Genomic DNA, 24,680 nt, shown 5'->3' with positions numbered 1-24,680 from the left:
GGTTAAGCTTGGAGTCCTTCTTCTGGGCGAAACTTTATCACAAAAAAAAAATATTTGTCATGGTTTCATTCATTTTTATCTTTTCTCTTTATTTGTTGCTTGTCAGGTGCATGTTTTTTAATAAACTTGAACACATTACCACAAGACATCATAAGACCTTCTTGTATAACTATGAATGTGAAAATTCTGTATCGGAAGTCGGATCCGAATAAAATTCAATAGCAACCAATGGGACATTCAGCGATCTCGACGAACTGACCCGAACGGTATATTACTCTCGCCTCTTCGGGCCCTGGTGTAAAAGCAAGTTTTCACAGTGATTGCATAGCCTTTCTATACGATAATGAGAAAACTATTACAATCTGTTTAGAAGAACTGCTCTAAACATTGAGCGTGTTTTTCCAGAATTATCACTTATTCCCGCACAATTCTTCTTAAACATCTATAAACCTGTTAAACCCATACAATCCCTCTTAAGCTTTAATATACTCGCTAGTACCATCCAATACATTCTAAACTTTTACATATTCGCTAAATCATTTCTGATAAAAGTCCGCATTACGCAAAGTTCTGCGACTTGCCCCTTTATTTTCCAAATCTGTATTCTTAGTTTTAAATTATGATTGCAAATTACTGCAGATAGACAATACTCTATTTTAACACCTAACGAAAGACAAAACTTGTTCGTTCAAAGTTACGACTAACTTTCAACGATTTCCAAATTATTCAGAATTTCTCTTCAAGAGAATGTTTACAGGTGGCCGTTACGAAAACCTTTATCCATCGCAGCGTGTTCGTAACGCAACCAAGATAAATAAAGGTATATTTTGATTGAATGGCAGCACTGATTGTGGGAACTCGTACTAATGTCAAAAGATATCGTCAAAAAGATAAAACCGACGAGTGAGACGAGAGAGGAAGAGAGCATAATAATAGAAAAGGAAATTGCATTCACATAGGTAAAAGTCTGTCGGTCGCTCGGTTGGTTGGTTGTTCTAGTTGGTCAGCTTACGTAATTTTTGCACAACTGAAAGGATTTAATCAATTTTGGATCCGTGAAATTAGCATCGACTAGAATTCGAAGTGCCGGTTCAGATAAATCAAGCTAACTACAATAGTTCTGGGGAATGAGTGTAGTTAATGAGTGCTTAAAAGTTTCGTGCTGGTGATTTGAAAAACCGATTCCAGTTTATCTGTGCAAAAAATATCCGCAAAGCTATCGATCTAGGTGGCATACCAGAGCTCACGTAATTTGTGAAAAATCGGAAACGAACCAAAGTCCTAACGACCCAATAAAATGTTTGCGGTTTGCAAAAGCGGTGGTGCACTGATCACCAGTGTTCATAGGTAAATCTATTTCATTTCTCGAATATCCCCTATTCACAATATCAAAGGAAGAAATTGCACCTTGGACAAAAATACATTCTTTGTTCAAATTAGCAAACATCTAATTACATGTAGTTATTTTTGCCTCAGTTGCATGTAACACCTTTTTCTCGATAAATTGCTCTCTCAACAACTCAAACAACGCTCCCACACCAATCCCACTCTTCGTGTCAGACAACATGAAAGACAGGAGAAACAGAGAGAAACAATTTATCGAATATTTCACGACGCTCTGTCGTATCAAAACAAAAACAAACGAGTGCATGCATTTGATAGCTCTGATGCATTAAGGTAATAGTCCTTTTACGCTGTTAGTGTTGATTTTTCGATCTAGAATTAGTCAACCGAGGATGGCTAAATGACCTTACAATTTTGTGTCAGTGAAAATCAATAACTTATAAGTGCGTGTAAAATTCATTGTTCAATTACTAGATTCAATTGCCGAACTTTACTCGACAACAGACCCTAACGGTACTAAAATCTTTCACTGATGTGTTTTGAATTCGTGGAACGAAGACCAAATGTTGAAGGGCCTTATTTAGTTTTACTCACAAAACTAGTTCTGTTCTGTTTGTGTTGTGAGCCTATCCAAAAGTGCGATATAGCAAAGTCAACCACATTTCGAACCATACTAGTGTCCAAATTATACAGGAACCCATCCCCATATTTTATCTATTTCATACCTCCAATCAGGAACGCTCTGTGTATTTTTGGACGTTGGATAAACAGCCATTGTTACAAAACGCAAGTGCAGTTTCCTTCGCACTAAAATCGTATTTCACCTTTCTCATAAAAAAAAGGTTGAGCACTGTAAAAACTAAGTTTGGAACAGAAACCCGGTGTCATATATCATTCGAATCAATTCATCGAGAACGTATAATGTCTGTGTGCGTATGTATTTATGTAACATTTTCGTGCACTCACTTTTCTCGGAGCTGGTCGAACGGATTTTTACTAATTTAGGTTCAAAAAAGAGTTTTTTTTTGCATTTATTCATGAATTTAATGATGCAACGCAATTGCAGTGTTTTATGCATTTAAATTTCAAATACATAGCTCAAACGCAATGTTATGGTTACAATACTACATTCATGTCGTATTACTGTAGATTTTAATGCTAGTTTAGTGCTATAATTTAATGCTTATGGTTACTTGAGCCTTGCTCGATTTCCGCATTAATCTGCCACTCCTTAAATTGTGTAACGCGTTTTGGTGAATCTTTGAAAAACAATTATTAATTCCTTTATCGTTCCAATTAACTTTCTTGCCAATAAAACTCTTTCAGTAGAATCTTGAATACAAATCTGCACATTATGGGTAAATCTGAGTAACTACGGCCCAATTCAAAGATTGATAATTGGAAAGTTATTGTGGTTTATTTTGCACTGAAAATAAAATAACATCAAGTGGTATAATATTCTCAGTTTGCTTTCACATCTCATCCAAGTCAGTCGATAAAACAAAACCGCTTACGTTCGGGACGGAAGAAACTAAGTACAGTATTGTGTAGTGAACAATAGAACGATCTCGAAATGAGTGAACCAAACGAACAAAAGCTACCACCGACAGGAAAGAATACAATTGTTGTTGACTTCAAGCAGTGCAAAATTCAACCTTCGATACGAGAACTTGAAGGTTTGCTTAAGGAGTAAATGCATCTTGACATTAAACGTGTGCATTTACTTCAATGCAATAAGACAAATAATGTTGTTTACATTTAGTTTTATAAAGAGTTGGATGCAATTCAATTTGCGAAAGACAATAACAATGTGCACCACGAGAACAATGAGTACAACATTCCAGTATATATGGAAGATAGTGCTATAAAAGTGCGTGTACATGATCTTCCCTCAAGCGTCATCGATCCTTATATTCGCAAAACTATGTCCCAATACGGAGAGATTCTCTCTATCGAAAAAGAAAAGTGGAATAACTTTTTCCCCGATATTCTAATTGGCGTACGTTTGTTACGCATGCGCTCGAAGAGGGCTATACCTTCTTATGTGACTTTCAGTCAGGATACAAGAATTCCGTGCAAATCACTTATTACCTATGACAGTCAGATGGCCACATGCCAATATTGCCAAAAGGCTGTTCACTACGGTAAGCCATGTGATAAACTGGATAAGGAGACAACTACACCAAAGGACAACGGTGCTTCCTGACGAGCAGAGATGTCCATCTCCTCTGTGTGACGAAGAGCAAGCAAAATTTCTCCCCTCACACTGACAACTTCAACGAGAGCTTTCCTCTTTCACATATATACACCACTGTTGTATAAAGTGTGCACGCATCATGAGTGCGTTTGTTTATTTCCTTTTACCTCCACTGAATCGCACCTAAGTGCTAGAGCAATAGCTAATAAATTCTCTGAGGTGGATGCAGATACTTTGAGGTGTACACGCCGGTGAGCACTCTGCTGTATGGTTTGCGTAGAAGAAGCGTGGACACGCAAAATCAGCAAAATAAAACAATTTATCGTAAAATTTTCGGTTTTCCTTGCAAAATTTTCATAGCAAGGCCAGATCTACTATCTATTAATTGAAGTTCACAGAAGTGTCCGCTCACCATCACGCACCAGTGGTCCCTTGGGTGTATTTAGACGAGAGCGCGTGAGAGCGATTCATGCGAAGAGAATGTGTTTCACTCGCGCCAGCTGCTTTAACCACAAGCACACACTCAAATGCTGTTTATTCGAAACTGAGAAGAAGTGCGCTTTCCTCTTTGTGCGATGCTTCGTTTTTTGTATCCTCGGTGTGGACAAGAATCTGACGCCAGCGTGTATCACTCTGGTGAAATGCCATCTCTGCTGACGAGACGAGCCACGAACAAAGTGCCCCTCAATCCTCACAGAAGGGAAATAAAAGCTCCTCTCCCCCTAGAAAAAGGGTGACAACGAAATCCAATAAAAAAATTATTTAAAAAATCGACTCAATCGGCCACGTAAAGCTTGTACGCAAATAGGCCTGAATAAAAATATCTTATAAATAAAAAAAAAGTAGTATAATAATTGCTATGCAGAGAACGTAAGAAGAACTTCGAGAAAAACTTACTTCGTTTGACAATATATTGAAACTATTAATTGGGGCATTTTCTTTGACTGAAAGTAGAAAATGAAATTACATGGCAGTATTTTTTACTACAGCACAGAAATAGGAATTGTTCTGCAAATTTTTTTCGGTGTCGGAAAATAATTATCGAACTTGTCAAAAAAACCATGCCCTCGTGTGGGGTTCTTTTTGGCAATAACAAAATAGCTTCTCGACTGGCAAATTTTAACTAAAAGTAGACATAATTCGCGAAATGGTTATCAGCCTAAGTGTTATAGATTTTTGTAAACCAATTTTTGTATTTTCTCCATGATGAGGGTCGACAGTATACAAAGTTTACAAATTTCCGAGTGTGTACAACTATCTGCCGGGCCTGCGCATATCAAATTGAAAGAGTAGTCCTACGTCAAATAGGAGTATAGATATCTACGCACTATTACAATTTTGGTAATCCCCTTTAGGTAGGAAGGCGGTTTTTAGAAAATCTAATTTTTGCTCTTTAAGATGTTCGCAGGTTTGCTCTCTGAGAATTAGAATTAGAAACTTTCCCCAATTTGGCTTTGACCATTGAAAAATATTTTAATGTATTGTAATACACCATTTAATTAATTGTGAACAAGCTTTTTACAATAGAATGTATAGGTTGTTAAGTATCGTAACAATTCAAATCATAAAATTTGCTCATACATGTTTTCTTGGAAAACAATCAAATGTACAGTTTGCATATTGTTTAAAACAATACATTCATTTGTGAATCGTAGAAACGAAAAAAAAATCTTGTTAGGATACGAAACGAAAAAAAATCTTGTTAGGATACAATAAAATGTATTGTAACCCATAGATCTAATTGTAAATCAATTGTTTATACTTTAAAATCAATGATTTATTTTTCTGCGGGCTGCAGGAACCTTTTTTCGGATTTACTGACTTTTGCAACCCTGACTGAAGGTATTTGATATTTTTACCTGGCATCTCTGTAGCTCATTCTCATCCAGAAATTCGTGAGAAAAATTGTCGCTTTTTTTTTGAGAACGGCTAATAAGCCACCTGTCAACTTCCACTTTCAAAAGAAATTGCAAGCGAGTTATGAAAGATAGAGTATTAAATTTAACACCAGACGAAAGAGAATTCACGCGTTTTTTTTTTTTGATAACGGCCAATAAGCCATCCATCAACATTCACTTTGAAGAGTAATATCGTATGACTCGGCACTCGCTGAGAGTAAGTCATAATAGTAAACGGCAGGAAAAAGTTTTCTCTTTCGTCTGGTCTTTCTTTCATAGCTCGCTTGCAATTTCTTTCGTAAGTGGAAGTTGACAGGTGGCTTATTAGCCGTTCTAAAAAAAAGCGTGAATTATAGTTTTCGAAATTATTCATTTTCATTGCTTGTTTCTGGTTTAAAATATCATAGTGAGTGGCAGCGTTGCAAGTTGCCAGATTTGTCTGGGAAATGCCAGATTTTCCTCGCTTCGCCAGACACTCAAACTAACCAGATCTTTTGCCAGATTTTCTAAATTTTCCCAGATTTTCCCAATTTTTCTGAATTTTGTCAGATCTCGCTAGATCTGTATGGTTTTGGCCTCTATACGATACTTGGGGAGACCTTTTTTTTTACTCACTGAAAATGAAGCCCGGCTAAAAATTTCCTTGTATATAGTAGACCCAGATATATCCAAAAAATATTTTGAGTTTTTACAGATTTATGAAAAAATAGCCTGGCAACTCTGAGTCCAAGTGTTCATCCATAATCGAAAAGAGAGCGTCTCTTGCTCATGAAAAATAATTGTTACGGTCGTCGCTGAATGGCGGCTCTGTATTCTAAATTACTGTAGAATTGCATCTTCATGTCCCAAGTAGCAATCCGCAACTAGTTCTGATACGACAAAGTCCAAACTATGTTGCAACAAGAGCACGAATATGTTTTTTATGTTATACTGGTTAAAACATGATGACAGCAATGTTTCATCATAACATAACTACAGGGTGATTTTTTAAGAGCTTGAGAACTTTTTTAAACAATAAAACGCATAAAATTTGCAAAATCTCATCGGTTCTTTATTTTAAACGTTAGATTGGTACATGACATTTACTTTTTGAAGATAATTTCATTTAAATGTTGACCGCGGCTGCGTCTTAGGTGGTCCATTCGGAAAATCTGCTTTTTTATCGACAAATTTTGTTCAGCGATGAGGCTCATTTCTGGTTGAATGGCTACGTAAATAAGCAAAATTGCCGCATTTGGAGTGAAGAGCAACCAGAAGCCGTTCAAGAACTGCCCATGCATCCCGAAAATGCACTGTTTGGTGTGGTTTGTACGCTGGTGGAATCATTGGACCGTATTTTTTCAAAGATGCTGTTGGACGCAACGTTACAGTGATCGATCGCTATCGTTCGATGCTAACAAACTTTTTGTTGCCAAAAATGGAAGAACTGAACTTGGTTGACATGTGGTTTCAACAAGATGGCGCTACATGCCACACAGCTCGCGATTCTATGGCCATTTTGAGGGAAAACTTCGGAGAACAATTCATCTCAAGAAATGGACCGGTAAGTTGGCCACCAAGATCATGCGATTTGACGCCTTTAGACTATTTTTTGTGGGGCTACGTCAAGTCTAAAGTCTACAGAAATAAGCCAGTAACTATTCCAGCTTTGGAAGACAACATTTCCGAAGAAATTCGGGCTATTCCGGCCGAAATGCTCGAAAAAGTTGCCCAAAATTGGACTTTCCGAATGGACCACCTAAGACGCAGCCGCGGTCAACATTTAAATGAAATTATCTTCAAAAAGTAAATGTCATGTACCAATCTAACGTTTAAAATAAAGAACCGATGAGATTTTGCAAATTTTATGCGTTTTATTGTTTAAAAAAGTTCTCAAGCTCTTAAAAAATCACCCTTTAGTTACGAAATAGTTATTTAGGTTTTCAATAATAACATCTGTGTGTCATATTGAATTAAATATAATTTATAAGCTATCGTTACTTAATCCAAACATATCGTTAATCACAACAATGCTTCTAGCTACTAGTTGAAAATAAGTTTATTTGACTTCAATAGTAGCAACCCGTAACTAGTTTTGATATCACTTAACCCAACTGTGTTGCAACAAGAGCACGAACATGTTTTTTTTTATGTTATACTGGTTAAAACAAGGTGACAGCAGTGTTTCTTTATAACGTAAACATTGAACTAACTATCATTTGTAAGTTATCGTTACTTGATTCTAACATATCTTTAATCACAGCTATGCTTTTAGCTACTAGTTGAAAAAGGTTTATTTTCCGTTGCGAAACCATTATAAATACGTAAGCGTATATGTAAATCATTACTGTGAATTGATGTAGTAATAACTTAGATATTATTAGATTATAACATATAATTTCTTCATTGATTCAGATAGTTATCGGTAGGTTTTCCCAACGTTATGATAACGAAAATGCAAACAAAACAACCTTTGTTGGCTTGAATATGGCGTACACAATATGGAGTCTCAAGAAGTGTATAAAACATAAATAAAACCACGATATTACTTGTTTCAAAACTACTTTTTGCTGAAAATAGTGAAAGGCAGTTATTTTTTATATCTTTATAAACAGATTTTAATGGAAGGCGCATAAAAAACAGTTAAGTAAAATTCAATTCCGCTCTACAGTTTCAAAATCGTTGTGAAATTTGTACCTTGTATAAAGTTTGTGATTTAAAGTACTCTTCTGCTTTTTTATTGATGATAGAAAAGTGTTCTGTATTCATTCAATGTTTATAATGTCGATGGTGACTAAGTTTCAACTAGTTTACTTGAAAACAAGTTATTTTCAAGTTATGAAAAGATAAGTTCTTTCAATATGACATTACAACGTAACGACAACTTATTTTTAGCCGACCTAACAACTAATAGAAACTGCGCTTTTTGAGTCATGCAAGTGGTTAGATGTTAGTAACAATCACTTAAATATCTGGTTGCAAACTAGTCACAAACAAGCTAGCGTAACAAAAATTGTTACTTGGGGTATATCAATGATACTGATTACAGTGGCATCTCATTGGATTTTTGTAGCAGTATAATACTAATCTGAAACTTAATCTAATTTAAATAGTTCCCTGAAAAAACATAAGGAAATAATATTCATAAACTAATTGTACAACAAATTGTTCCCAATTCTATCATGTTTTGGCGCCCCCTGGATGTTTGGATGTTGGCGCCCGAGGCGGTCGCCTCACTCGTCTCACCCTCACTACGGCACTGGTCATTACTCGCGAACGGTGAGGTAGAATTGTATAAGCTTTTTTCCTCGCACTGCGGGCAGTATTGTTTTTCATGTCCCGTTGAGATGAATCAACTGACAAATGGTTAAAATTTTACCTCAGAATTTTCCCAAAATAGCAATTCGCACATCGAAGCAGTTTTTTCGTACTCGCATTGTAAAATTCCCAAAATGCCCCAAACAAAATACATGCCAAAGTCGAAACAGTTTGCGAGCAAATGGGTGAATCGTTTCAAAAAGGTGAAAAATACCGGATGAGTTCCTAAATTCCGGTTCTGTAATGTCCGACAAAGCGACAAACGTGCTGGTTTGAGTATATTGTGCCAGATTATTCATTCATAATTCAGTGTGACAGAAACGTGCATCAAACGTGTTTTTCTTATTCCGTCAAGTGCCCCTTTAACATTGCAGATCTGCGTGAAAGTAATGAATTAGTTGTATTGTAAGTTACAGTAAAGTTAAATTGGTGTGAGGAACGTGCTTCACCCAATTTCAATCGAAATCGATTGCTACGGAAGCTCAGAATACCTCAGTCGAACCCAGTTTGAATGCCGAGTCGAATTTCGGAATATGCTTCCAAATTTAGCTTTATAATTATAATTTATGATATTTTGATCTGCTAACAAAAGAAAAAAGGTGAATGCCCATTTCAGCAAGAAATCATGCGCATCTGAAATTTAAAAAAAAAATCGATTCAACTAAAATATTCATAATCAGTAACATTTCCACTCAAAGGTAATCAATTTGTATTCTCAACCTCACTCGTTTTAGGCATACCAGAGATAGATGACAATTTAATTCAGCTTCATGGACAAGTGCAATGCATCCCAGTCGACATCACTATGATTTGGCTAGTTGTCAGAATCGGGCAATCAAACTCACTTATGCCTCATTTCTGTTCGTTTGAGTCTAATTTTATCTCTTCGCGAAATATATATCGCAGTTCTAAGTTTAGACCGTTTTACGAATGAAATTTTGGCAATGTATATACACTAAACTTCATTCGGTAATTCTTTCATCTTTCGACGAGTTTAGAACAGCCGAACTACCAAACATTCTCATTCTACTGGTATATCAGCAACAAATGAACATTTGTTGACAGCAGTACCTTAAAGTACCGCTACCGAAATTTGAATAGCTCAGATCGGTAAACTAATTTAAGTGTGTACCAATCTATCTATCCTATCTTGATCCGACAAAACTTCTGAATTTCATCTGGATTCAACTTCCGATTCCGGAATTATATGATTAAAAGTGATGAACATTTCATGGGGTTTCTGGGAGCTCAAATCAGTTCCAATCGATAGGCTTTGTCAGTCGACGGTAACATGTATCCATTCCGGTACCAGTTCCCGGATTCCGTTCCCGTACGGAAAAAAACACAACACCGCCTCTACGAACGAAGCACGCTGTGTTCGGTGTTTGATTTCGTTCTCGCGGTAATGAAAACGAAAATCAACACCGAAGCTCTGTTTTGAAAACACAAGTGAGTCCATCGGTACCGAGCACACATGAGCACGAATTTTCAACCGTTTTGAAGAAAACAGAATCACGGCACTGGCACGAATGTCTACTATCGGTGAGTGATTTATGTTGAATGCTGTTCTGAGGTAGCGACAAATCATAGCGAGCAACCTTACGATATGTGCGCCCGAAAGAAAGACAGAATTGAAATGGATACAAGTTTATTAGAAAAAATAATTGCATCGGAATTTCATGCTTCACGAGGTATATGAAATGTTTACAGCCGGTGGTACATTTCTTTAATTTATGTCGTTTATTTAAACCCGGCTTTAACCTAGTTACGGTCGTTCGCCGCTAGTACAGTAAAATCGTACCGGTGGTGTAATGAAAACTGCAAATATTATTTACATATTTACTGTGGCCAAAATTGATTTAAAATCGCAGCACAAAACATTCCAGAAAATTCCTCTCGCATCCAAGTTTAATTACCTTATAACCAAACAAACTAACCGTGGTGGAACCGATGGAACGTTGATTCAAATAAATGTCTTATTATCCTATTGAATAAGGTTGAATTTTATCCGGATCCGACTTTTAGGATAACGAAAGATAAAAATGTCTATCCTTCACCCAGTTGACGACAGAAAAAGTATGACCTGTAGGTCTGGCTGTTCAATGGCCCTTACTGTAACTGCGATAGTCTCCCGATTCCGGGTCCGGAAATGTTAATGAGAAAGGTACCGTTATACCAATAGCTGGATTAAAACAGTTTTTTTTAATATTCAATGTGCATTGGGTTCAATATGATATTGTTTGCGGTCAATGAGCCAACCGAGATCCACATCGAAGGAAATTTTCGGATGGCACTGTCCTGGTCGAGAGTTAATTTTCCTCGATCAGTCATCGGTCGTTGATACTTTTCATTTGAATCTCTTTCTCATGTTTGTTATACGTGAATGACTGAATGCATAAATCGGATAAGAGCAACTTAGTTTAGAAAACCCGTTTGAGTATTCTCGAATGCAAACCCAGATAAAAACATTGTGTACAAAAAGACACGAACAGTGCAGTGTTAGAAACGTTTAAAATCATCTGTTTTTCAAGAACCGGACAAAAAATTGTCGGATGGGTAATGCCAGAGACATAACTGGAAATCGTGAATACACACTTAAAACCGATTCTCGAGCTCGGCATAATGAAATGCCGAATTATATCGGCAACACTTAATTTTGCTGACTATTCAGTAATTAACATGCTCTTTTCCGAAAATCGTTAAAGTTCTATGCTGATATCTCGGTAAAGCGAGTTCTTTTGCTGAAGTTTGGCAAAATATTATACTGAACGTGACAGTAAACAACAAATATACCGAGATCAGCAAAACCGTTTGCCGAGATTTCGAACAGCGACTTAGCTTTTACTGAAACTCGGCGAGACACTTGTCATCTAATGTTTCCTTTCGATTTTCCAAGCATCACGTCGCCATTGCTCGTGGAACTGGAAAACATCTAAAATGGATGAAGGAAAAGGATTTGTAAATTTTGTTAAAAGATAAGTAAAATCGAAAACCATCTAATTTGCATATATATTTATATCCGCTTATTTACAGTAAAGGCGTGAGGAGCCCTAGAAACAATTGTCTTTAGCCGTGATGTTTTCTTTTGGTGTTTGCGCTATTTTGGTTTGCTATATTGAAATGAACATCAATAAAATATTCCTTTCACCAACATTAGCTTTTGTGATATTAATTTCATACAAAAATGAACCAAATATCTTTCCTTTTTTCGATTACTGATGACTCGGCAATTCATGATTCCATCCTGATAACTTTTGCCGAGCTGACAGCAAAATTTCTGCTGACAAGTTCGGCAATAATTGACAGTTGACAAATTTTAGATTGCCGAGATTCTCTGTAATTATACATTTTGCCGAGACGATTACCGAGCACTCGGCTGTGCAAATCTCGGCATTTTTTTGCCGAGATTCAGCAAGAAATTTTAAGTGTGTACGGTTAAAACTGATATATTTCTTCCACACTACCGAATTTATTTTGAGCAGGAAATTGAACATTAATTATTATTACATTTTATTTTCTATGTTAAGTTGAATATTTTCAAATAGATTGATAGTTGAATTATATACATCCATCAACAAATCACTGAGTTATAGATGATTGAAACTGAAGCTCAAACACACACGATGAGTTTTTCTCTTTGATACTCGTTCATATGAAACATTTTAGAGAAGTTTAATTTCGAGTTATTTCTGGTTATCTCATAGTACTGAAAATTTTAATATATATCATATTTCCGGTGGCATGGAGAAAAGATATGTTGCTTCGTTAAGTACAATAAGAGACATTCACAATTAGGTTCTGTCCATTCTTGTGCAGAATACATTTTGAAAAGATACCGTATGCACGCAGTTATTTTTATAGCGTTAAGTTTCTCTACCACCAATGTTGCTTGAATATCAAAAATGCAACAAACGCCAATGATCCCTTCGCCTTTGTTCGATAAGGTGTGTATCGAAAATAAGTTATCCACAATTTTTTCTTTCAAATTATGATAAAAAACGATATTTTACTCAAACTAAAAATTGATTCTTTATTGCACGAGGTTAAACTTGAGCATAATGAAAACCGAATGAAATTCACGAATTTTAGAATTTTTGATCGAACGCTCTACATCAAGTTCCGGATATTGAGAGTATTGCATCGCATTTTTTGGACGCTTGAACCCAAATTTGTTTGAACTCCTGCATGTTCCCAGCTGCCTTACCGGTCTTCTCGAAGACCCTCTTCACGATTGCCCAGTAACGTTCGATGGGTCGAAGCTGAGGGCAATTTGGTGGATTGATATTTTTCTCAAAGAAATTTATATCCTTTTCCACAAACCAATTGAGGGTGATTTAGGCATAGTGAGCCGACGCCAAATCCGACCAAAACAGTGGAGGTGTACTAACGGGTGGCAACTAAAATTTTGGAATTTTTTCTAGGCCTGTATGCTCAACAACAAACAAGCTCAGAAAGAACTAAGAGTGTGTATGTGTTAGCTCTCTTTCTCCTCTTTCTGCTAGTGTTTTCTGTTTTGTTCATGCTTGCTCAGTTTTGCTCAAAATGCCGTCGAAACAAGAAGTATTTCACGAGCGCATTGTACAGTTCTACAAACTGCACAGATATCTCGGCAAATAGTATACGGTACAGCATTTTAAAAGCAAAAATGTTGCGGCTTCGACAGTTTTAAAATATCCTAAGATGCCCAACAACTGCTCGTAAGGAAGGTAGTGGAAGACCAGCCAAAATTATGGACGCAAAAGGACTTCGTTCTCTTTCAAGACTTGAAGCCACGTTCAACCACAAAGATTCACTGAGTCAAAGGGATGCCGCAAAAAAGTTCAACTGTTCTCACCAGTACATCTGCAAAACATTGAAAAGACTCGGAATAAAGTACCGAAAGAAGACACGAGCCCCGGGATATACTGACGCACAGATTTCAACGCTGAATTCCCAATGCCGCTGGTTGATTAAAAATCATTCCGGAAAAAGTTTTGTTTTGGATGACGAAAGTTACTTCCATCTTTCGAAGACGCAGATTCCCGCAAACGATCGATACTATTCAACGGAAAGTTCTACTGTAATATTAGTTAAACAGTTTAAACATAAGTTTGAACAAAAAGTGATGCTGTACATTGTCATTTCCGAGAAAGGCATTTCTAAGCCATGGTTCAAGCCATCTGGGTCAAGCCATCTGGGTCAATCAAAATGTGTACCAGAACGAATGTTTGTAGAAAGTTTTGATCCCGTTTTTTCAAAAACATCATACTGATGGACAATACGTGTTTTGGCAGGATAAAGCGTCATCGCATTGCGCCAAAAAACACAATCGTTCCTGAATACCCATTCGATCCCGTTATGCTTCTTATATAAAGGCAGCATTCTCTTCTGGAGACACTCAGATCGATAGATTTCTGCATTTATAGTTCCGGTAGTGTAAAAAATGGCTGACTTCAAACCACAGGAACATATTGCTAGCCATACCAGTACCTTTCAACCGAATTTCTTCACTTGAATTGACCTGTCCGCATCGCTCACATCCTCCCCAACGACGACAGTAAAGTATTGTGAACCTGGAAGGGTTTTTGAGTTCTCCTTTACATAAGTCTAATCGTCCATCAAAACGCATGCATCCGGTCACTGCAAACGACGCAAATACAATTTCCGGGCCCTTGTTACTGCTCGCTTCTTCTGTTCTACACTTTGTTCCGAGATTGTCTGCTTCTTGTAGGTCTTAAGGTGATTTCGCCTCTTGATATCATTCCTGGATCATTCCGACACTCGTTCCTGCTTTTTTGGCCATATCACGTATTGACATTGATTTGTTCTTTATGATTAGAGATACCACTTTCTGGTCCAGTTTCGGGTTGGAATAACCGGGTTTTCTGCCTCTTCTTGGTAGCTCATCCGAAGAATAGAGTTTCCTAAACTTATTAATGATGGTTTTAACACTGGCATGATCAATTCCAAACCGCTTTGCCAATTTTCGCATAGTAATACCCTTCTCACTTAGCCATGTGTCCAGAACCTTAATTTTCACTTCCTTTTCAATTCGCGACATTTTGAAAACGCAGAATTTCGCCCGCACAAACAAGTAAACAAACGAAAGCTGACAGCCAAACGCACAGCATGCTGTGATCTGAGCATAAAAAACCATCACAAATACATGCGTACAACACAAATGTAAGTGGATAGCTTATTTTCGATACACTCTTTAATCGCTTTGATATTCTGACTTGTCCGTATATTCAGGTGCGAACGAAGCCTACGCTGCTTCGTTGCTATGTGGAACGAATATTCATGCAGCGATCATCGTCAAAACCTAATTCACGATGATCGTTCGTGCTGTCTTTGAAACAAGCAAATTAAGACGTTTTCCTCTGTATTGGTACCATAGTCTTATGGTTATCAACTACCTCACGAGATATTTGTTTATTTGTTAAAATAATTCTTCTGATTATTAAAAGTCTTAATGAATAACACGAAGTACAAACGACAAACTTATAAAAAGGATAAACTTGATAATTTCTATGAGAACTTGTACGACGGTTCACCAAATTCAAAGAGATGCTCAACTTTGAAAAATGCACGTATACATGCTGTCATTGGCTCATGTAGTCCGAAAGTAGTACGATGAAATCTTGATTGAAGTAGACTCGTCGAGCGTAGAGATCGTTGAGAAGCACGGAACTCAAAGAGAGATAACAACTTTAGCCATAAGTAACGATTGCTGCATCTTTCTTCGTCGCTCTGACGATTCCAGGCCAATCAGACAACAGCGGTCAGGGTACGGTGGTAAATCCAGTGGGTTTTTCCATGGAAGGTGCCGCAAACCCAACCGGACGAATCTCTTCTGTACACGTTCTATTCGCAAGTTCCAAACGAGTTGGTACGGGCTTTTAGACAGTACGGGTCTTTGAAGTCTCGGTCTCGGTGTTGCTTTGGAAATCAGAGTTATTTGGTGTTGGTTAAAGGTGAGCTTAGTATCCTGCAAAACACCGAGGTCGTTGACAACGTCGACTCTTCCAAGAGTTTGTCCATCGATTTGATAGTCGAATATTATGGGGTTGGTTTTGCGATGAAATGTTATAACTTGACATTTCACGGTACTAATAATTAAAAAAATTCTTCTACACCAGCCACCAGCCCGGGTTGGCGGTTCAATGCATAGGACGCTGGTCTTACAAGCCAGTTGTCGTATGTTCGAGCCCCGACTTGGAAGGGTTCTTAGTGTCAGTAGGATTCATATTACTAGCCATGCAATGATTCTGTACACTAAGAATCGGCTGCGAAGTCTGTTGAAACAGAAAGGCCAAATTCCACAAAAGGAATGTAATGCCAAGACTTTGCTTTTGACTTTGCTTCTACACCAGCCAACGAAAATATTTAAAAGTTCCTTGAGACGAGCACAATCTTTAATAGACCGGACTGCCAGATACAGCTTCAGGTCATCAGCGTAAACCAGTCTGCATCCAACGCCAAGTAGTAAAATAGCGTCGTTAAAGAACAGCACAAACAATAGTGGACCTAGGTTACTACCCTGAGGAATTCCATATTTATTCCTGAAAGGAGAAGAAATACACGAGCCTAGCTGCACACGTAGCACTCTGTCGCATAAATTAGAACTCAGCCATTTAACAAATATTCTCGAAGCGCCTAGTCGGGATGATTTTGTCACAAGTATTTCATGATCTATTCGATCAAACGCTGCTTTCAGAGATCAATATAAGTTGCACCAATTTGAGATTTTTCTTCCATCCGAGTGATACAGGTTGACGTAAAATCCAACAGGTTCGTGTTCACCGATCGTCCAGTCATAAAACAATGCTGATCTGTAGAGATGTACGTTTTAGTTTTTGAAAGTACGACAGGGGTAACTACCAACTCAAAACGCTTTGACGATGCTGACAAACTGATTATACCACGATAACTTCGTACATTTAGACGATCACCCCTTTTGAATACTGGGAACATATAAGACTGTTTCCAGATTGTCGGAAGTATGCCTTGCTCGAACGACTTATTGAATATCACAATCAGTCAAGACGTGGACGTAGACTATTGCTGGAATACCATCAGGTCCAGCAGAGTATGACTTTTTTAACAGGAACGTCCATTGCGAAGATATGATGAATTTATTAGATGAAGAATGCTTCGCGAAGAATGGAATCCAACGATCATCGCAGTGACGCTATTCGAACCAATTCGAAGAGTAAAGTAAATGAACGAATGACAAACGAATGTATAAAACGAACATGCACGATGTATACCAGCAGCGAAGAATGTATTAGTAGATTCGGATTCTCTACGATTATTTCTTATTCATTTTCAGTGAATTGTTCAACGTTGTTCGAGACGGGCGGGAGTAATATAAGGATTAGCACCGAAGATGAATGAATGAATTAGTTACACGAAGAATAAGTGCAACATTGTTTACCATTACTACTATTCTCCGATTTCGATTGAAGCGATAAACTTTTTCTCATTATTAATTAAGTTCATCTTATATAAAATAGAAATTAATCTTAAGCACTTGAAATTTACCCTGTGGTAGCTGCAAATTTCTCAGACGAAAATGACATAACATGGAATTTCATGCAAACTCACATGACAAGATCAGAGCATATCACTTAAGTTTCAAATCGTTCAATAGCGGTATGTGTATTGCAGCCGCAACAACCTACCTCTGGCATGCTACACGTAGGACTGAAACGCTTCTCCACAGCTTCGTTTTTGCATCGAATGACCAATCAGAGCGATGCTTTCCCATTGATATATCGCTTACTCCTTCAAAACCGTCATCTACGTTAGGGAAATCCGGTAAGCCGGAGAAAGAATATTTCCAATCAATTGGTGAAATAATATTACTGGTTGAAACTCAACTGGCTGAGCTGTAAGTGTTCAAAAGCTGACCACATTTCTACTTGTATTTACCCTTGAATTTGTAATTTGCACCCCTATATAGAAAATAAAGATGTGTTCCACATCAAAAGACCGAGATCTGATGTGTTCCACATCAGAAGACCGAGATCACGAAGCGATGGAACAGCTGTTCCGTGCTAATGACACAAGGAAGTTCTACGAGAAGGTGAACCGTTCGCGCAGAGGCCATGTGCCACAGGCCGATATGTGCAAGGACACCAACGGGGATCTTCTCACGAACGACTGTGAGGTGATCGAGAGGTGGCGGCAGTATTTCGACGAGCACCTCAATGACGATGTGGCGGAATACGAAAGTGGCGGCGCGGTAACGAACTTGGGAACGCGTGCGGAGAACGATAGACTGCCGGTCCCAGACCCCCAAGAAGTGGAGGAGGTGGTGAGCCGGTTGAAAAATAATAAGGCCGCTGGCGTTGACCAACTACCAAGCGAGCTACTAAAACACGGTGGTAATGCACTAGTGAAAGCACTGCACTGGGTCGTTACCAAGATCTGGGAGGACGAGCTTTTACCGGAGGAATGGATGGAAGGAATCGTGTTTCTCATCTACAAAAAGGGCGATAAGCTGGATTGCTGCAATTACCGCGCGATAACTCTGCTGAACGTCGCCTACAAGGTACTCTCCCAAATCTTATGTCGTCGACTTTCACCGATTGCAAACGAATTCGTGGGACAATATCAGGCAGTATTTATGGGCGAACGCACTACCACGGACCAAGTGTTCGACATCCGCCAGGTGTTGCAAAAGTGCCGCGGATACAATGTACCCACACATCACTTATTCATCGATTTCAAATCAGCCTACGACACAATCGATCGAGAACAGCTATGGAAAATCATGCACGACTACGGATTCCCGGACAAACTGATACGATTGGTCAAGGCTACGATGGATCGAGTGATGTGCGTTGTTCGAGTATTCGGGATAAACTCGAGTCCGTTCGGCTACGGCAAGGTGATGGCCTTTCGTGTCTGCTATTCAACATTGCTTTGGAGAAGAAGATAAGAATAAGAAGAGCGAGGATAGACACGAGTGGCACGATTTTCAGAAAGTCCGTCCAGCTACTTGGTTTCGCTGATGATATTGATATTATAGCACGCAACTTTGAGAAGATGGAAGATACGTACATCGGACTAAAAGCTGAGGCCAAGCGGATCGGACTAGATATCAATGTGTCAAAGACAAAGTACATGAAAGGCAGGGGCTCGAGAGAAGATAACGTCAGCCACCCATTACGAGTTCTGATTGGTGGTGATGAAATCGAAATGGTCGACGAGTCCGTGTACTTGGGCTCACTGGTGACTGCCGATAATGACACCAGCAGAGAAATTCAGAGACGCATACTGTCAGGAAATCGTGCTTACTTTGGATGCTTCGATCGAGTAAAATTCGCCGTCGTACGAAGTTAACTATCTACAAAACGCTGATTAGACCTCTACGGACACGAGTCCTGGACAATGCTTGCGGAGGATCAACGCGCACTAGGTGTTTTTGAACGGAAGGTGTTGCGAACTATCTTTGGCGGAGTGCGTATGGAAGACGGTACGTGGAGAAAGCGAATGAACCATGAAATGCATCAGTTGCTGGAAGAACCAACCCTCGTCCAAACGGCTAAGGTCGGGCGGTTACGGTGGGCCGGGCATGTTGTTAGAATGTCGGAGAACAACCCGGTTAAAATGATTCTCGATAATGATCCGACCGGTATAAGAAGAAGAGGCGCGCAGCGGGCAAGATGGATCGATCAAATTGAGGACGACCTGCGGACCCTTCGCAGCTACCGAGGCTGGCGACGAACAGCCATGAACCGAGTTGAATGGAGACGCCTCCTGTATACAGCAGAGACCCGCGTGGTCTACGACTGAAAGAGTGTGAGTGAGTGTGTCCACATCACACAAAGTGTCCCTGTGCCAAATTTTTGCTAAATCGAATATAGGCTCCGCCCGCCGGTCAAAATTTGAATATTTTCGATCTTGAAATATCACCGAAATTAGAGATGACCCTTTTTTTTGTTGGTCCCCTAATGCATATTGAAATAAACATTTTTGTTTTCATCTAGGTACGGTGTTCGTTGCATCGGCTCGGTAGTTCCAGACAACAAACTATCGGAGTTCCCACTTGTCAATGAGCCGGTGTTGAGCTATAAGAAGGGATCAAAGGAGCGCAAAGAAATCGAAGCAGCACTCAAAACTACCGCTAGCAAAACGGAAGATGTACCCATTATTATCGGCAATGAAGAAATCCGCACGAACTCCGTTCAGTACCAGGTGATGCCGCACAATCACAGCAAAAAGATTGCGCAATTCTACTGGGCTGACAAAAAGCTAGTGGAGAAAGCCATCAAAACCGCCACCGAAACTCAGGTCAAATGGGATCGAACACCAATTTCCGAGCGGATCAAAATCTGGCAGAAGGCTGCCGATCTTATGGCTGGTCCATACCGACAGGAACTGAACGCCGCAACTATGCTCGGACAGGCAAAAACTGTGATCCAAGCGGAAATCGACTCCGCTGCAGAACTGATAGATTTTATTAGGTGAGATAAGTTTGTAGTCAACTGATCGAAAAACTCCTTCATTTTGCCATTGCTTTTAGGATGAATACATTCTATTTGAAAGAAGCTACAAAATATCAGCCCATTAGCGAAAATGTCAAAGTGACGAAAAATTCTATGCGATTTCGAGGTATAGACGGTTTCATTGCCGCCATCAGCCCGTTTAACTTTACTGCGATCGGCGGAAATCTGGCTTATACACCGGCGTTAATGGTTAGTCATTGTTTGTTTATAAATATCATCCGTTCTAATCAAATTTTACGACAAAAAAAATCAGGGAAATGGAGTTTTATGGAAACCATCGGACACAGCTTTACTGTCCAATTACATCATTTTCAAAATAATGCGCGAAGCCGGCGTTCCTCCAGGTGTCGTCAACTTCATTCCAACTGATGGGCCAGTATTCGGTGATACGATTACGGCATCACCCCATCTTGCCGGTATCAACTTCACCGGCTCAGTACCGTAAGCGTTTTTTTTTGTCGGATACTTAGATGAAACAGATTCTAATCAAGCTTTATTTCACAGAACCTTCAATCGACTGTGGCGTCAAGTTGGTGACAACATTAACAATTACATAAATTTCCCAAGGCTAATCGGTGAATGCGGTGGTAAAAATTACCACTTCATTCATCCATCGGCTGACGTCCAGTCAGTTGTAAACGGTACTATCCGCTCATCGTTCGAGTTTTGTGGACAGAAATGCTCCGCTTGCTCTCGAATATATGTCCCAGAATCGCTGTGGCCTAAGGTTAAGGAAGGACTCTTGAAAGTACGGGACACACTAAAAATCGGAGACGTAACCGATTTCAGCACTTTCACATCGGCGGTCATTGACGACAAGGCATTTAAACGGATCAAATCATATATTGATCATGCAAAGAGCTCGAACAAACTGGAAGTGATTGCAGGTGGCAAATGTGATGATAGCAAAGGTTATTTCATCGAACCGACCATCGTTCAATCTAGCGATCCATTAGATAAAATCATGGTTGAAGAAATATTCGGCCCGGTGCTAACTGTGTATGTTTACAAAGATAATGATTTGGATCAGACGCTGAAGCTGGTTGGTGGTTCCACGAAGTTTGCTCTTACGGGAGCAGTTTTCTCGAAAGATGAGTAAGTTTCATATCAGTATGTCGATTGTGTAAATTTACGTGTTTTTCTATTCCAGGGCGTTCCTGAAACGTGCTCTAGAGGAATTAAAATTAACTGCTGGTAACTTTTATCTCAATGACAAATCTACCGGCTCGGTTGTGGGCCAGCAGCCGTTCGGAGGTGGTCGAATGTCCGGTAAGGAGGATTGTCACGACAATTTGACATATATTGCAATATGTATTCTCAATTCACAGGAACCAACGACAAGGCCGGTGGACCGCACTATGTGCTGCGATGGTCCACACCACAGTCTATTAAGGAAACGTTTGTTCCACTGAACGAGGTGGACTATCAGTATATGCGGGAGTAAGCTGTACGGCAAACACCAGTTGTGAAAATTTGTGATTGATTTATCAACAAAAAACGCGAATCTAGCTTCTTTTACGTTAAGATATTGCACGATCGAAAACTATTATTTTAGAGGGCCTACGATTTAATCAATATGTCTCGAATGATTGAATTTTTGAAATCAGTTTAGTTTGTCATCTCGAAGCACCGCGTGCAGAAAATTTCACGCCGTACTAATATTGTCATCTTACATAACCATGTTTTGCCTGGTCTCATAGAGACTGTTCCGCACCATATACATAGGTTATCAAAAAGCTACTTTAAAGTTTAAGTAGGCCTATTTATCAAGAATATTTTAATCCCTATCATTTTTTTCATCTTTTGAAAGATAGCCTGTTGATGGATATTTGTTGATTTTGTTGTTTTTATTACTGTTTGTTTCATTTATCCTTAGTCAATAAAACAGATACAAACTGAATTTTAAAACAGACATTATGAAAAACACTAACAATTTCACTATTGACAATATGATGATAGGATTGGAAATACCGATGTACTATAAGTGTGGTTGAGTAATCTTTTCTAAAAGAAATAAATACCATAAAACATAAACCGGCTTTACCAATGTCGCGCAATATATTCGATACAAACTAGCCATTATTATAAAGCTGTAATCGCATGCATGCTCCTAAATCCAAAGCAACTGGTTCATAGATAAAATAGTCAAGCGCTGCAAGCTGTAGATTAGCTACGATTGAATTTCTCTATGAATCGGTCACACCAGTAATAAAACATGTAAACGATGTATATTAGAGACAACATGATGTTATGTTGCATGAATACGCAGTATTTAAAACAGCCACAATAATTATTTTTGCCATAACACGTACTGTATTATTGTCACCTACACTGAATGGAAACACATGCACACAATTTGATGAGAACGGTCGAAATTTTTCCAAAAAGCTGTGAAATTATAAATTAAAACAGTTTAGTTAACTACTGTGTAGTGGGCATATATCATTGAACTGTACAACTTTATTGACGAAAAGTTTCTGAATATATCGGGTTCGTTCTAGATATGTCCGCTATTCACCTGGTCCTTTAGCGTACCAGAAGAACGCGTGAACAGGTTCAACTGAGAGAATTATTAATAGATGAGATGACACGGAAATCGAGTTAATAAATGTTTAAATGATCTTCAAAGGTTCACCGATATAGGTTATGTTTATTGAGAAATCCTTACTCCTGTGATGCGGTGTGAAATGAAGCTACCGGTCAGTTCAAGGACTTGTCGGTGGATACGGGTAGACTTACTGTATACCCGATATGATTTATCCAATCACCTTCTCAATATGGTTGTTTATGGAGAGCGAACAAAAGGATTTGGGTAGATCTGCAAGCAGAGACTGTTACACGCGGACAAAAGATACTCTTCCAATCGTAATATCCAGTTCATGAATATCAAACGTGTCAAACTTTTAAAACGAAGAAAATATTCTTTCAAAAGACTTGGTCTGACTATCCACCATCCTTTGTCCGGTCATCAATTCGTCTGACTCTGATAGTTTCAATCATTTAGTTATTTTTTTTTATAATAAAATTTTTATTCTGGCCTTTTTGCGTAAAAGCTTTACGTGGCCGATTGGCTTACATTTTTGTTACTTAAATTTTTTTTGCTATTGGATCTCGTTGTCACCCTTTTTCTAGGGGGAGATGAGTTTCCATTTCCATCCAACGAGGATCGGTGGTCACTTCGTCCGCGGCTTATCTCATCATCCATTGCTTCATCGTCGGTGTTGTGTGTGATATCCGTTTTCTTTTGGTTTTCCTTGTTGATTGTAGTGTTGGGCTCGTTGAGAGTTGCTGTAGATGCGCCTTGTTGTACATTGGTTGCAGTTGCTGGTTGGTAGGAGGGTAAGTTGTTAACTGCAGCTGGTGTACTTTGTTCTATAGGGGATACTGATGGTTTCGTTGAAGGGGATGCTTCATTGTTGTTGGTGGCTGTCACAGGTGTACTGGGGTTGGTGTGAAGGAAGCACCGTTGTCCTTAGGTGTGGTTGTCTCCTTGTCCAGTTTATCACATGGCTTACCGTAGTGAACAGCTTTTTGGCAATATTGACATGTGGCCATCTGATTGTCATAGGTAACAAGTGATTTGCACGAAATTCTTGTATCTTGACCGAAAATCACATAAGAAGGTACAGGCTTCTTCAAGTGTATGCGTAATAAACGTACGACATTTAGAATACCGGGGAAAAAATTCTTCCACTTTTCTTTTTCCATAGAGAGAATCTCTCCGTATTGGGACATAGTTTTGCGAATATATGGATCGGTGACGCTTGAGGTGCATCATGATGAATCATGAAAGATCATGTACACGCACTTCTATAGCACTATCTTCCATATATACTGGAATATTGTACTTAATGTTCTCGTGCTCCACATAGTGCACATTGTTATTGTCTTTTGCGAATTGAATTGCATCCAACTCTTTATAACACTGGATGTAAACAACATTATTTGTTTTGTCAGTTTGGGTTTACATCTCATCCAAGTCAGTCGACAAACAAAACCGCTTACGTTGGGGACAGAAGAAACCAAGTACAGTATCGTGTAGTGAACAATAGACCTCGAAAATGAGTGAGCCAAACGAACAAAAGCTACCGTCGGTACGAAAGAATACAATTATTGTTGACTTCAGACAGTGCAAAATTCGACCTTTGATACGAGAACTTGAAGGTTTGCTTAAGGATCAAATGCATCTTGACATTAAACGTGTGCATTTACTTCAATGCAATAAGACCAATAATGTTGTTTATATCCAGTTCTATAAAGAGTTGGATGCAATTCAATTCGCTAAAGACAATAATAATGTGCACTATGTGGAGCATGAAAACATCAAGTACAACATTCCAGTATATATGGAAGATAGTGCTATAGAAGTGCGTGTGCATGATCTTCCCTCAAGCGTCATCGATCCTTATATTCGCAAAACCATGTCCCAATACGGAGAGATTCTCTCTA

General features: G+C 38.8%; 1 protein-coding gene across 1 annotated transcript; it reads left to right on the top strand.

The window, feature by feature from the left end:
* The first annotated feature begins 942 nt into the window (after positions 1 to 942).
* On the top strand, positions 943 to 22,859 carry LOC131440373 (delta-1-pyrroline-5-carboxylate dehydrogenase, mitochondrial). Its single transcript, XM_058611628.1, has 7 exons — positions 943 to 1,347; positions 19,713 to 20,189; positions 20,249 to 20,420; positions 20,485 to 20,672; positions 20,736 to 21,326; positions 21,382 to 21,500; positions 21,560 to 22,859. The coding sequence occupies exons 1-7, from the start codon at positions 1,298 to 1,300 to the stop codon at positions 21,673 to 21,675; spliced, it is 1,713 nt and encodes a 570-aa protein (XP_058467611.1). The 5' UTR covers positions 943 to 1,297; the 3' UTR covers positions 21,676 to 22,859.
* The last annotated feature ends 1,821 nt before the right edge of the window (positions 22,860 to 24,680 follow it).

Source organism: Malaya genurostris, chromosome 1, assembly GCF_030247185.1.
Source record: "Malaya genurostris strain Urasoe2022 chromosome 1, Malgen_1.1, whole genome shotgun sequence".
Lineage (NCBI taxonomy): Eukaryota > Metazoa > Arthropoda > Insecta > Diptera > Culicidae > Malaya > Malaya genurostris.
This window is presented reverse-complemented; position numbering and strand designations above follow the sequence as displayed.